We start from the raw sequence: 15035 nt of genomic DNA on the forward strand, positions 1-15035 counted from the left end.
ACGGAAAGGTCATAGCAGAGAGTTCTGACAAAACGTGATCCACTGGAGAAGGAAATGGCAAACCACTCCAGTATCTTTGCCATGAAAACCCTATGGACAGTACCAAAAGGCAAAACGATATGACGCTGGAAGATGAGCCCCTCAGGTCGGAAGGCGTCCAATATGCTACTGGGGAAGAGCAGAGGGCTAGTACTAGTAGCGCCAGAAAGAATGAAGCGACTGGGCCAAAGCCGAAAGGACGCTCAGCTGTGGATGTGTCTGGTGGTGAAAGGAAAGTCCGATGCTGTAAAGATTTTTTCTCCATAGGAACCTGGAATGTAAGATCCATGAATCAAGGAAAGCTGGACGTGGTCAAACAAGAGATGACAAGACTAAACATCGACATCTTAGGTATCAGCGAACTAAATGGACAGGAATGGGTGAATTTAATTCAGATGACCATCAGGTATACTACTGCGGGCAAGAATCCCTCAGAAGAAATGGAGTAGCCTTCATAGTCAATAAAAGAGTAGGAAAAGCAATACTGGGATACAATCCTCAAAATGACAGAATGATCTCAGTTCGAATCCAAGGCAAACCATTCAATATCACAGTAGTTCAAGTCTATGCCCCAACCACCGGTGCTGAAGAGGATGAAATTGACCAGTTCTATGAAGCTCTACAGCACCTTATAGAATTAACACCAAAAAATGATGTCCTTATCATCATGGGGGATTGGAATGCTAAAGTAGGAAGCCAAAAGATAACTGGAATAACAGGCAAGTTTGGCCTTGGAGTACAAAATGAAGCAGGGCACAGGCTAATAGAATTTTGTCAAGAGAATACGATGGTCATAGCAAACACTCTTTTCCAACAACCCAAGAGACAGCTCTACACATGGACATCACCAGACGGTCAACACAGAAATCAGATTGACTATATGCTCTGCAGCCAAAGATGGAGAAGCTCTATACAGTCAGTAAAAACAAGACCAGGAGCTGACTGTGGCTCAGACCATGAGCTTCTTGTTGCAAAGTTTAGGCTTACATTAAAGAAAGTAGGGGAAAGCACTAGGCCAGTCAGGTATGAATTAAATCATATCCCTGTTCAATATACAGTAGAGGTGACAAATAAATTTAAGGAATTAGATCTGATAGACAGAGTGCCTGAAGAACTATGGACAGAGGTTCGCAACATTGTACAACAGGTAGCAACCAAAATCATCCCAAAGAAAAAGAAATGCAAGAAAGCAAAATGGCTGTCTGAGGAAGCTTTGCAAATAGCTGCGGAAAGGAGGGAAGCGAAAGGCAAGGGAGAAAAAGAAAGATATGCCCAATTAAATGCAGAATTCCAGAGAATAGCTAGAAGAGATAAGAATGCCTTCTTAAATGAACAATGCAAAGAAATAGAAGAAAACAATAGAATAGGGAGGACCAGAGATCTTTTCAAGAAAATTGGAGAGATGAAAGGAACGTTTAATGCAAAAATGGGCATGATAAAGGACCAAAATGGCAGGGACCTAACAGAGGCAGAAGAGATTAAGAAGAGGTGGCAAAATTACACAGAAGAACTATACAAAAGAATGAGCTTAACGTCCCTGATAATCACAATGAGGTGGTCACTGACCTCGAGCCAGACATCCTAGAATGTGAAGTGAAGTGGGCCTTAGAAAAGCTGAGCAACAACAAAGCTAGTGGAGGTGACAGTATTCCAGCTGAGCTATTCAAAATCTTAAAAGACGATGCAGTAAAAGTGCTACACACAATTTGCCAGCAAATTTGGAAAACTCAACAGTGGCCACAGGATTGGAAAAGATCAGTTTACATTCCAATTCCAAAGAAAGGCAGTGCCAAAGAATGTTCAAACTATCGCACCATTGCACTCATTTCTCATGCTAGTAAAGTTATGCTTAAAATCCTACAAGCTAGACTCCAGCAGTATGTGGATCGAGAACTACCAGAAGTACAGGCAGGATTTCGAAGAGGCAGAGGAACTAGAGATCAAATTGCCAACATACGCTGGATCATGGAGAAAGCTAGAGAGTTCCAGAAAAACATCTACTTCTGCTTCATTGACTATGCTAAAGCCTTTGATTGTGTGGATCATAACAAACTGTGGCAAGTTCTTAAAGAGATGGGAGTACCAGAACATCTTATTTGTCTCTTGAGAAACCTATATGCGGGCCAAGAAGCAACAGTGAGAACTGGACACGGAACCACTGATTGGTTCCAAATTGGGAAAGGAGTCCGGCAAGGCTGTATACTGTCGCCTTGCCTATTTAACTTATATGCAGAGCACATCATGAGAAAGGCAGGGCTAGATGAATCAAAAGTTGGAATTAAGATTGCTGGAAGAAATATCAACAACCTAAGATATGCAGATGATACCACTCTAATGGCAGAAAGTGAAGAGGAACTGAAGAGTCTCTTGTTGCGAGTGAAGAAGAAGAGTGCAAACGTTGGGTTGAAACTAAACATTAAGAAAACCAAGATCATGGCATCCGGCCCTCTCAATTCCTGGCAAATAGATGGGGAAGAAATGGAGGTAGTGACAGATTTTATTTTCCTGGGCTCCAAGATCACTGCAGATGGGGACTGTAGTCAAGAAATTAAAAGACGCTTGCTCCTAGGGAGGAAAGCCATGGCAAATCTAGACAGCACACTAAAAAGCAGAGACATCACCCTGTCAACAAAAGTGCGTATAGTCAAGGCTATGGTCTTCCCAGTTGCAATGTATGGCAGTGAAAGTTGGACCATAAGAAAGGCTGAGCGCCAAAGAATTGAGGCCTTTGAACTCTGGTGCTGGAGAAGACTCCTGCGAGTCCCTTGGACTACAAGGCGATCAAACCAGTCAGTCCTAGAGGAGATCAACCCTGACTGCTCTTTAGAAGGCCAGATCCTGAAGCTAAAACTCAGATACTTTGGCCACCTAATGAGGAGGAAGGGCTCACTGGAGAAGAGCCTAATGCTGGGAAAGTTTGAGGGCAATAGAAGAAGGGGACGACAGAGAATGAGGTGGCTGGATGGAGTCACTGAAGCAGTAGGCGTGAGCTTAAATGGACTCCAGAAGATGGTAGAGGACAGGAAAGCCTGGAGGAACATTGTCCATAGGGTCGTGGTGGGTCGGACACGACTTCGCAACTAACAACAACAAACCACTAGGACTCCAAGATCCCTCTCACAGTTACTATTATCGAGCAAGGTACCATTTGGTTTTTCTTGCCTAAATCTAAAACCTTATTTTTTCATCATTGAATTTCATTTTGTTAGATAGCACCCAATGTTTAAGTCTGTCAAATTCTGTATCTTAAACCTATCTTCTGGAGTGTTGGCTATTCCTGCCAACCTGGGGTCATCTGCAAATTTGAGGAATTCCCTCTCTATCCCCTCATCCAATTCATTGATAAAGATGTTGAAGAACACTGGGCCCAGAACAGAGCCCTGGGGCACCCGACTGCACACTTCCCTCCATGTAGATGCAGTTCTATTGAGGACCACACGCTATGTATGGCCGGTCAGCCAGCTACAAATCTATCTGGTGGTGATGCTGTCTAACCCACATTTTATCAAGTAGTAGGTTGTGGTCTACTTTATCAAATGCCTTGTTGAAGTCCAAGTAAATTATATCCACATCATTCCTGGTCCACTAATTTGGTCACCTGGTCAAAGAATGCAATAAGATTTGTCTGGCATGATCTGTTTTTGACAAACCTATGTTGGCTTTTGGTTATGACTTTGCCTCTAGGTGTTTGCTGATTCGTTGCTTGATTATCTTTTCCAGAATCTTCCCAGGTATTGAGGTCAGGCTGATAGGTCTGTAGTTTCCTGGATCTATTTTTTTCCATTTTTTGAAGATGGGAACTACATCAGCTCTTTTCCAGTTCTCTGGTAGTTCCCCAGTGCTCCAGGATCTTTCTTTTTGTACAAGTTTTATTATTTTTTTAATTTTACATTCAGATATTTGTGAAGCAATACGGTGGTTGGGTACAAAAGTAAACAATTGCAAATAACAAATTATTTGTAAATAGCTCAAGTTGCATCAACAAAGATTCCCTCTCTGATTCCCTTAGTTATGACATAATCAAATTAATTGAATTAATGCATTTCTAAGAATTTTCAATATATTTTCACTTATACATATCCATATCCTGTTTGTAAGTTTTACCTAATTGCAATAGAATATCCTGGAATAGCCTATGATATATAAAACAAAAAACAAAAAACTTAATTTTTGGGTAACCCACATTTCCCTATTTCAATAAAAAGTAATTATCCTGTGTACAGAACTTACATTATTCATTTCAATACATTCTTATTTTTACAAGTAAATTCTATTTGTCATCTTAATAATTCACCAATTATTAGAAAAATATATTTTGTTATATCCTTCCAAATTATATAATACAAATCAATTCTAATAGCCAACTTTCCTTTCCCCTAAACACCTAAGAGTTAAATATAGTCAATTTATATCTATATCATTACAACAAATATATTCTATATGTCATCTTAATAGTTCATCAATTATTAAAATAATGTCTTTTATTATATCATTCCAGATTCTATAATATAGTTCAGAGTTATGTTCTAATAGCTTAATTTTGTTTTCTCTTAACAATCTAAAACCTGTTTCCCGACACTCCCATGTTACACCTCTGCTCCGCGAGCTGCATTGGCTTCCAGTTGTCTTCCGGGTGAGATTCAAGGTGTTGGTAATGACCTACAAAGCCCTACATGGCATGGGTCCGGAATACCTTGGGGAGCACCTGCGGCCGGCATCAACTTCCCTCTGCCCAGTGTGCTCCCACAGAGAGGGCCTCCTCAGGATGCCACCGGTCAAAGAATGCTGACTGGTGGCCCCCAGGGGGAGGGCGTTCTCTGTGGGCACACCGGATTTATGGAACCATCTTCCGGTTGAGCTCCGGATGGCGCCTAACCTCCGCTCCTTCCGGCGCGATCTAAAAACTTACCTCTTCGAACAAGCTGGCCTGGCCTGATGGGATGGGGTTGGGTTTTATTAATGTGTTTTAACCTACTTTTTAATGTGTTTTAACTTATTGTAAGAGTTGTGGGCATTTTGTTTAATCTCTTTTAATTTTTGTATTTTGTCTTTTAACTTGTACTGCCCTGTTCACCGCCCTGAGTCCTTCGGGAGAAGGGCGGTATACAAATAAAATTAATAATAATAATAATAATAATAATAATAATAATAATAATAATAATAATAATAATAATAATAATAATAATAAAAAATATAAAATCAGTTTATATTTTTTAAGGATTCCCCTTAGCCCATTAAAAGAAATTTGTTAAGCTATATTCTTACAAATCCCAAGAAAGAGACAAGTCTAATTTTTTAAATCTAACTCTCGCCTTCTTTTTGTGCCAATCAGGCTTCCATATTGGTGCCTTTAGATTCTCAGATGTGTCTCCCTTTCTTCCTACACACATTGTTTGAATCCAGGGAGACCATCCAAATATCAGTTTTGCAAAGAAAATGTCCCCTTTGTAATCATTGAAGTGTTGCTTTAATAGCTCAGTTTTTGATGTTTGGTGTAATGTAATTGTCATTAGTTCAGTCTGGTCTTTTTCTTCTTCTGATTCCATTTGGCTTAGGTTAAAAGTAGTAACTGATGTTATGGTTAACATTTGATTGGCTGGGTCCTCAACTTACTGTATTTGAAGGCCTTTAATATCTTCCCTCTTAATGTTGCTTTCTTCGGGTACTATTGTTTTTTGAGTTGTAGGTTTTATAGTTGAGGTTGAGGTTTGGGCTTCAAAGTTTTCTGTAAATTGTATTTGTTGTTCTTTAAAGTCTCCTATTTTAATGTTAGTTTCCACTTCTTCTGTTTGTTTTTGGATTGTCAATTCATCATTTAAGGTCAAAGTTTGATTTGGTAGCTTTAAGCTGTCAGATTTATCTTGCAGTTTGGCTTTGATTTGCTCAGTCATTGCCAAGATTGTATCAAGTATCAGTTTGTAGTTAAGTGGTGGGATATATTCTTCCATTTCGTTGTTGTTTACAGATGAGTCTTTCATGGAGGCTATTTTAATAAGAGTCAATGATTGACCACCTCCAGTATTCCTAAAGATTGTTTTCAGTGCCAGGTGTTCCCAATTCTTATCTTTGAAGATAATATCAAGGAAAGCTCTGTTATTCAGTCAGCTCTCACAATAAAAAAAGGTTTACTTGCTATACCACGTTTCACCACAAGATGTCATCAATAGCATATAGAATAAGATGTAAAGTCATTTTCCAAATTAATAGAAATCTTTTGTTCAATTCATTTCCCCCACCCCCTTAATTCATAGCTTAAGCAGGAAATAGGGTGGTAGGTCCCCACAAAAATAGAAGCTTTTTAATAAGTACAAATAAGATTGCTTAATTTCTTTGCTTAGCCATTTGATTTTTTTTTAAGGCTTTAAGGCTTTAAAATTTATTCCCCAAGTATGCAGTCACCGGTCTCTCAAAATAGGGTTAGGAAATTTTTGGAAAAGTCCCACAGGAAGGTAGTTAGGGGAATAAGAAAGGTAAGGTCTCATCCAGGTCCTCCAGATTGCTTCGTTGTGCTAGATGGTGCTTTGGGCTTTCGGCAGGGAACAGCTTAATGATCGGCCATTTTGATGACCGATCTCTTCTTCTTTGGGCCAAAGGAGCTGCTCCGGATTCAAGTGGAGGGCTTCTGCCCTTCCGCAATCACAAGGAGGGCCTCCTCACGGTGGTCACCCCTCCAGGGCGACTTTCAACCCTTTTCAGGGTCCTCCAAGGAAGAAAGATCAGACGGCAGGCAGAGAGCTCTTCCTGCATGTCCACAAGCGCCGCGTACGCAAACCGGAAGCCCCCAGTGCTCCAGGATCTTTGAAAGATATAATGTGTTATGTCTACCTTCTTGTAGATTTTGGCAGTCCTCTGCAGATACTGCTGCATATCTGGCTGCCCTGATATCAACTCCCTGAAAAACTAGAGTGAAGTATTATGATTTAAATGCCATTCTAGAGTTCACATCTGGTGACTGTTTCTCTCTGAAGAGTGCTTAGAATTGAGTGTCTGCTATCCCATGACTGTCTGCCCATATGGATGGACCCACTGTTCTTTCCAATCTCTACCAATAGGCAAACAAATCTCTCTGAGTCCATCCATTTAGTCTTATTATTTTTGCTTAATATCTTTTTATGTGATTTTTAAATTACTTGTGAAGTACTTACCAATTATTGAGTAAGAATTTGCTAAAGACATGGTTCTGCTAAAGTGAAGCCTTTTGTTTCCTATTGCATTCCAAAGAAGACAAATTACAGACATGTTTAAATCTTCTACTGAAAAATAATAGGGCTTCACAATGTTTAAGCTGGATTGTGTCCACTACAGATAATTATTCATTAATATACAAAGATTATTCTATCCTTTTTCAGGTTTATCTATTCGAAGTGTGTGTTGGAAAGCAGATCGACTTCTAGCAGGAACACAAGACAGTGAAATATTTGAAATTATTGTGAGAGAAAGAGACAAGCCAATGCTCATCATGCAAGGTCACTGTGAAGGCGAGCTCTGGGCTCTGGCAGTCCATCCCAAAAAGCCATTAGTTGTTACTGGCAGTGATGATCGATCTGTGCGGTAAGGCAACAGCGTTTATCCCTAATGTTTCACCACAGCTGTGTTGGGAAATCCTCATGGCTTTGAAGATCATAATAAGGTAAAGGTAAAGGTTCCCCCGCACATGCATGGTAGTCGTTTCCGACTCTAGGAGCAGGTGCTCATCTCCGTTTCAAAGCCGAAGAGCCAGCGCTTGTCTGAGGACGTCTCCGTGGTCATGTGGCCGGCATGACTAGACGCCAAAGGCGCACGGAACGCTGTTACCTTCCCACCGGAGTGGTCCCTATTTTTCTACTTGCATTTTTACGTGCTTTCAAACTGCTAGGTTGGCAGAAGCTGGGACGAGTAACAGGCGCTCACTCTGTTATGCGGCACTCAGGATTCAATCTGCCAAACTGCCGACCTTCTGATCAACAAGCTCAGCATCCTAACCCACTGAGCCACCATGTCCCTTTAAGATCATAATGCTGGTGATCAATTAATTTGCAGAACAAAATAATCAACTAAATGTTTTATGTATGTTTTTTATTTATATATTATTTATTCCAGCATTTATATTCCAGTTTATAGCCAAAGAATCGGTACTTAAAGTGCAATAAATTTGTTAGCTAAATGAAAACCCAGCAATACACCAAGTAGTGTTAAAATATGTGAGATAGCTGTGAAAATTATTTTAGTTCTAATAATTTTTCTCAGAGCTACACTTGAGTTTTAAGCATCCTGAAACATCAGTACAGTAAAATTTCTAGCATCCTTTCTTGTCTAAGTGAGATTACTAAATACTTTTTTTGTGAGAGGTGGATTCATCATTATAAATGTTCAGTAAAGAAATACAAGGCGCGGGTGTCTGAATTGAAATTGCATCAACAATATATGATTTTCTTTCCAAAAATGGTTAATATAAAAAAATCTTAATTTCTGTTCAATAGAGTGAAAAATGATCCCAAAGAAAGTAGCCTTTCCAACTTTCTTGGACTAGGATTAAAATGGTTTTAATGAAACAGACAGGCAATGTAATTTGGCAATTAAAGGAATGGCATCAAGGAGATACAACCAGTCTCCCTTATATAGGAAAATTCATTGATTGACTTTGAATCTTTCTTTCTCTCTCTCCCTCTCTCCCTTCCTCCCCTCTCTTTCCCCAAACCTACCTCACATAATTGCTGTTGTGAGGAAAATTGGAGGTAGCATTCTATATGTTGCCTTGAGCTCCTGAACATAGGTGGGATATAAATCAACAAATAAATACAAATAGAATAATTAATGTGATTAATAATTAAGATACCGGTACTGTTTAGTGCCATTTTCAAATCTGATAAACATCCCCTGTACCTCTTCATTCCAGTTATTAATAAAAATATTGAAAAATCGAATCACATGGTAATGAGATGATATTTCATTCCATTCACATGTTGAACTACAAACCACCCTGTCCCTTTTTACTCTAATCTGTTCTGTGAGCCAGATAAGCAGAAAACAGAATGGGAGAGATGCACATAAAGTTTGGAGTAATGTCTCTCTGGCCAGAAAAACAATACATAAATGCCACATTGTAGTGATAAACAGACTTCTTTATCTTTTCTTTCTTGTGAAGCTTATGGAGTCTTGCTGATCATGCTTTGATTGCCCGATGCAATATGGAAGAAGCTGTGCGGAGTGTATCTTTCAATCCTGATGGATCTCAGCTGGCTCTGGGAATGAAAGATGGCTCTTTTATTGTTCTGAGAGTAAGGTGGGCTTGGCTCTTGCCTTAAAAAAATAATTCAGACCAAATCTGAAATGTATTAATGCAATTTTTGAGAATTCTTGTACATGTTGGCCTGAGTAAGACACAATAGTCTTGAGGATAAGTTTTCTAAAACAAATTACCTGGGTCTAGCACAATATATAAATCTAGCCATTGTGATCTGTATACAGTATTCATCACTTAGAGTTTATAGTAAACCAATGCAATTTTTCTAAATTATAACTTAATTTTAAATTAGAACAAAACCAGCTAACATGGTGAGTAAACCTAATCTTTATAACTGTATATATCTTTTTGCATCCCTAGCTTAGGTGCTTTAATTCTAGCTTATTAAATCATGGTTTTCTGTGACCAGATCTGATTTGTTAGTGGTACCTAAACTACATTTCAATTCTGGCAGTATAAGGAACTGTTTTAGCAAATTTATTTTTCTAAAAACTATATTCTTAAGAAAAAGAGAAAAAGGATATCTTTTTCCCATCTGAATTGGGCTGCTTTGGATTTCTGGGGAAGAAATGGCAGACTGAAGAGAACTCTGTAAAAAGTGGAGCCAATGACTGTGGGGAAATGAAGAGACAGCAGGTAAACCAGCTGGTTCATAATTCTTCTCCAGACAAAGAGAGAACTTGAGATCTCCCACAAGTAATCCAGACAGCTGCTCTTCACAAGGAGACCAAAAAGACATCGGTCTGCAGTGGGTTTAGCATTCTGGGGAATAGCTACTGTAACTTGCTCAGTCAAGAACTTTGAAAGGACTCTGGATTTGCATACTTCCTTTTCTAATCACTTTGGAAATTGCTTATTAATTGCTTTTCAACTATTAGGAATCTTTAGATCAACAACTTTTATAGCACTGGATTTTTTCCCCCAATCCTTAGTGAAGTTTTAATGGTAAGTTTAAAAACTTAAAAAAAAGAATCCTTCCCATAGGAAAATGCTTTTGATTTAAATTCTTTTTAAAAGATGTAAGATAAGACTTTAAAAATTGGAGACTAGAGAAAGATTATAATTAAAAGAGAAGAAAGCTCAAGCTAAACAATTATAAAATGAAGCAAATTATTTTAACATTGGTCCTATTTTTTTAACCAACTTTTAAGAATTTATTTTTAAAAAAATGTAAACATGGAATGATCCTATAGAACCAACAATAATAAAAAATGCCCACACTGTAGTAAGAGCCAGTACTTCATTTTTTATACTCGTTCCAGGGCTTCTAGCATAATGATGCTGTTTCCTCGTATTACCACCATCCCTATATTGTTCTGTTGTCTGACAGATGCCATTTCCACATACTCGTCTATCACCAAATTCATGAATGACTCAAAATCAATATCCCTTGAACATGCTGACCTCCATTTAGTTTTAATGATAGCTCCTTGTCCATAACTTCTTCAACTCTGGCTGGTGCACTTTGCTCATCCTTCCTTTTCCAAGCCGATCGCCTCGCAAAGCGTCTGTCGCTTGTCTCTGCTGTGGTCAGACATCACAACGGCACTCACTTCTCTCCTTAACATTGGTCCTATTAAAGGATAATTTTGAACAATGCAACCAGAATTTAATTTTCAAAGTGTCTACTTCTATAAATAGACTGTGTTTTAAAACATTATAGAAGAGGAACAAGTTTCACTGGACAATATCAAAACTGATTTTAAAGTGGACTTTAAACAGACAGTCTACAAGAACGATATGGAAAAAGATATTACATTGGACATATAAAATAAAAGGAATATATTATCAGGCACAAAGAATCAAGACCATACCTCAAGTTCCAATTAAGATTTATTGTTCAAATCTGTTCACAAGAATCCAGCCACCTAATGTTCATCACTAGATTAGCCCCAGACAAGAGTTAGTGGAATTCGGGGAAGGGGGTTATACTTGGGAACATTTGTGGACATGATTCTAGGCTGAGTCCTCTTGATTCCTCCCCCAAGCTCTGCATCTTTCTCTCCTACAAATATACAAATAACAGACCTGGATAATTTTCCTATATTGGATTTCTGTAAAAGGTTTGTTAACATTGAAAGATGTGAGAAAGGACAAAATAAAAATAAAAGGAAATCAGGCTCTACAACATTATTTGATGGGAGTAAATATCGAGATTTTAAATGTAGAAGAGAGGAAAATAAAGTTGGCTGATTTGATCAAAGTTAAAATAAATATGTTATCTCTGTTAAGAGAGTGCATAACTGGGCATTGCTGATACAGTGGCCAGGTTCTTTTTCTCTTTAATGATATATTCTTTATTTCTAAACTAATTACTGTACATAGTGAGGCTTATATATTGCTCTGATCCAGCAGAATTCTGTACAGGCAATATAGTATAGAAGGAAACCATGCTTGCTAATTCATTTGGAACAGCAATCCCTCTTGAACATTTTGGATTGTCTTTTAGCTTCTAACTTTACTGTTAAGTAATTATCTTATTTACCAGCTAAATAATTTTTCTGATGTATGATGGCAGATATTCATTCTAAGCAACAGTATGCCAAAGATTAAGATGGGTTATTTGTAAAACATAAAACTGTAAAATTCAAAGGGAGTGGCATGCAAAACAAAATCAGTGCTGTCTCTTTTTGAGATTGGGGGGGAAAAGTTTGAAAATATAATTTTAGATATTAATTTGAAACACTATTGTGTTCAAGTGACTTATTCCTGTGTGTGTTTGTGTGTGTGTGTGTGTGTGTGTGTGTGTGTATTTCCTGCTGCCAATCTTGTATTCATTTATAAGAAAACCAGTTGAATTTAGTGGGTTGTTTCTGAATAGACATAATATTTTGCTGCAAGGCTACTATTCTATACAATACTTTTGAAGAACAAATTCTGTTGAGCTTAATAGGACTTCTTAACTATATCTGTATTGGATTGCCCTTCAAGAGCATGATTGTGCAATACAGAATCTGTGTAGATAATACACATACTATCATCTTACCATTTTTCATTTGCACACCCACTGCTAACAATGTTTTCAATACTCTTTGCAGAGATATGACAGAAGTTGTTCATATCAAAGATCGGAAAGAAGTGATTCATGAAATGAAGTTTTCACCAGATGGCTGCTATCTTGCAGTAGGTTCTAATGATGGTCAGGTAGATATCTATGCAGTTGCTCAGCGGTATAAGAAAACTGGAGAATGCAACAAATCTTCTAGTTTTATCACTCATATTGACTGGTCTCTAGACAGTAAATTCTTGCAAACAAATGATGGTGCAGGAGCACGCTTCTTCTACAGGATGCCATGTAAGTAAATATTTCTTCATTACATGCATTTAATCTTAATGAGCAGTGCATAAAATTTTTGATCAATATGCTCCAGGGATAGGACTGTGTGATGAATTAAAATAAGCACTATTCCCCATTAACTTATCTATCTATCATCTATCTAGTGAAGGAACTTAGACCAGAGCATGGGGGAACATAAATATCCCTTTAACCTCCTTAGATGAACAGTAGTATATATATATGAAGTAAATACAAGATTTAAAAAATTAGCCAAAATAATTAGCTAAAACTCATCAGTTTCACTATGAATTTTGAATTTTCTTAATTTTAAAGTTGTAGATTATTATGTTTAAAATTATGCTAAAGTTTACATCATTGCATATTGATACAGTAAATAAATACAATAACACTATTACTAAAGTTAGAAATAATCACTGAATTCCTTCTTTTTGAAATTTATTGGAACTGGTGGCCATGACAATGGAAAATAATTTGACTATCAAGACTGGACTAGCTAATATTAGAATTTAGAATAATTCAGTGTCAAGTAATAAGTATTACATTTCTCTATACAATCGCGTCTTTTGATACCATCGACCATGGTATCTTGCTGCGACATCTTGCGGGGTTGGGAGTGGGAGGCACCGTTTTACGGTGGTTCTCCTCCTACCTCTCGGGCTGCTTGCAGACGGTGTTGACAGGAGGGCAGAGGTCAACCCATAGGCCCCTTAATTGTGGGGTGCCTCAGGGGTCGGTGCTCTCGCCCCTCCTGTTCAACATCTATATGAAGCCGCTGGGTGAGATCATCTGTGGTTTTGGGGTGAGGTATCATCAATATGCCGATGATACCCAGCTCTTTATCTCCACCCCGAACCAAGCCAGTGATGCCCTCGACGTGATGTCCCGTTGCCTGGAAGCGGTACGGATTTGGATGGGGAAGAACAGGCTCCAGCTCAACCCGGCCAAGACTGAGTGGCTTTACGTACCGGCATCTCGACTTGTCCAAGAGGTTCCATCTTTGGTTATGGGAGGAGAGGTGTTGCCTCCCGTTGATAGGGCGCGCAATTTAGGCGTCCTCCTGGACTCACAACTCAGTTTTGAAGATCATATTGGAGTGGCCAGGGGGGCATTTGCCCAGGTTCGCCTGGTGCGTCAGTTGCGCCCCTATCTGGACCGAGATGCCCTACGTACGGTCACTCATGCACTCGTTACCTCTCGGATAAATTACTGCAATGCTCTCTACATGGGGCTGCCCTTGAATACCACCCGGAGGCTTCAGCTGGTGCAGAATGCAGCCACGCGGGTAGTGATGGGAGCATCCCGATACTCCCATATTACACCCCTCCTGCGTGAGCTGCATTGGCTACCAGTTGTCTTCCGGGCGAGATTTAAGGTGCTGGTACTTACCTTTAAAGCCCTACATGGCTTAGGCCCGGGATACTTGCAGGACCGTCTGCTACCGGGGACGACTTCCCATCGCCCAGTGCGCTCACACAGAGAGGGCCTCCTCAGGGTGCCGTCGGCCAGACAATGTCGGCTGGCGACCCCCAGGGGGAGGGCCTTCTCTGTGGGAGCGCCAGCCCTTTGGAACCAACTTCCCCTTGAGCTTCGGATGGCCCCGGACCTCCGGTCCTTTTGCCGCGACCTCAAAACTTTTCTCTTCCATCAGGCTGACCTGGATTGATGATGGGTTTTTAAATATGTTTTAATTTTTAAGTGTAGTTAATTTATTTTGGGGCTGTTATTTAATTCTTTTTAATTTTTGTATTGTTTTTTATTGTTGTAAGCCGCCCTGAGTCCTTCGGGAGATAGGGCGGCATATAAGTCCCAAAAATAAATAAATAATAAATGTAATAATACAATACAATGAAACTTCATTTTAAAGCATCATTTATTATTTGTGCAATGATATCATTATGCAAATGGAAATTTCTGTAATTTCCTTAATGTTTCATTACACCAATAAGAGAAATCAGCATGAATATAACAAAATTAAGATAAAACTAGCATAAATATAACTGCCTCATCTGAATTACATTTGATATAATGGAGTTTAACTTGTATCCAAAGTCTGCTAAAATGGGCAACTTACAATATTTAAAATGCATAATTTAATAGACATGATTATCCAGACAAAATTGAACCAGTAACTTTCAAAGGAACAACTGGGCTCCACGTACACCCTCAACCCCAGAATTTAAGAGACTTCTGGAACACCTAGAGAATGAGAACCACAAGTATCTCTGGTAGGATGCTGTGTTAGAGAACAAAAGGCCATGACAGAGAAGGCACACTTCCTCAGGTGCACAAGATCATAATTTTTGCAGAAGGAACACGGAATGCACCAAGCATACCATATGGAATAATAGGAAACAGGAATAACAGGAAACAGACTATCCTACAAATAACTAGGTTTTATGCCATTAAAGACTTTATAGGTTTTAATCAGCATCTTGAACTGCAGCCAGAAGCCAACCAATAACTAATGCAGCTTGT

General features: G+C 38.9%; 1 protein-coding gene and 1 pseudogene across 2 annotated transcripts in view; one reads left to right on the top strand and one right to left on the bottom strand.

Annotated features, from left to right (window-relative positions):
- EML6 (EMAP like 6) overlaps window positions 1-15035 on the top strand; it is a gene marked incomplete at its 5' end in the record, with an annotated part of 142509 nt that overhangs the window by 33221 nt on the left and 94253 nt on the right. Inside the window, 3 exons of the mRNA XM_081320691.1 lie at window positions 7389-7590; window positions 9164-9301; window positions 12301-12557. Coding sequence (XP_081176817.1) covers window positions 7389-7590; window positions 9164-9301; window positions 12301-12557 — 597 coding nt within the window. The remainder of the gene's footprint in view (window positions 1-7388; window positions 7591-9163; window positions 9302-12300; window positions 12558-15035) is intronic.
- On the bottom strand, window positions 10448-10735 carry LOC308660832 (small nuclear ribonucleoprotein G-like; annotated as a pseudogene). Its single transcript has one exon. The product of its transcript is annotated as a small nuclear ribonucleoprotein G-like (transcript).

The sequence above is a fragment of the Vipera berus genome (genome assembly GCF_964194415.1).
Source record: "Vipera berus genome assembly, chromosome: 1".
NCBI lineage: Eukaryota > Metazoa > Chordata > Lepidosauria > Squamata > Viperidae > Vipera > Vipera berus.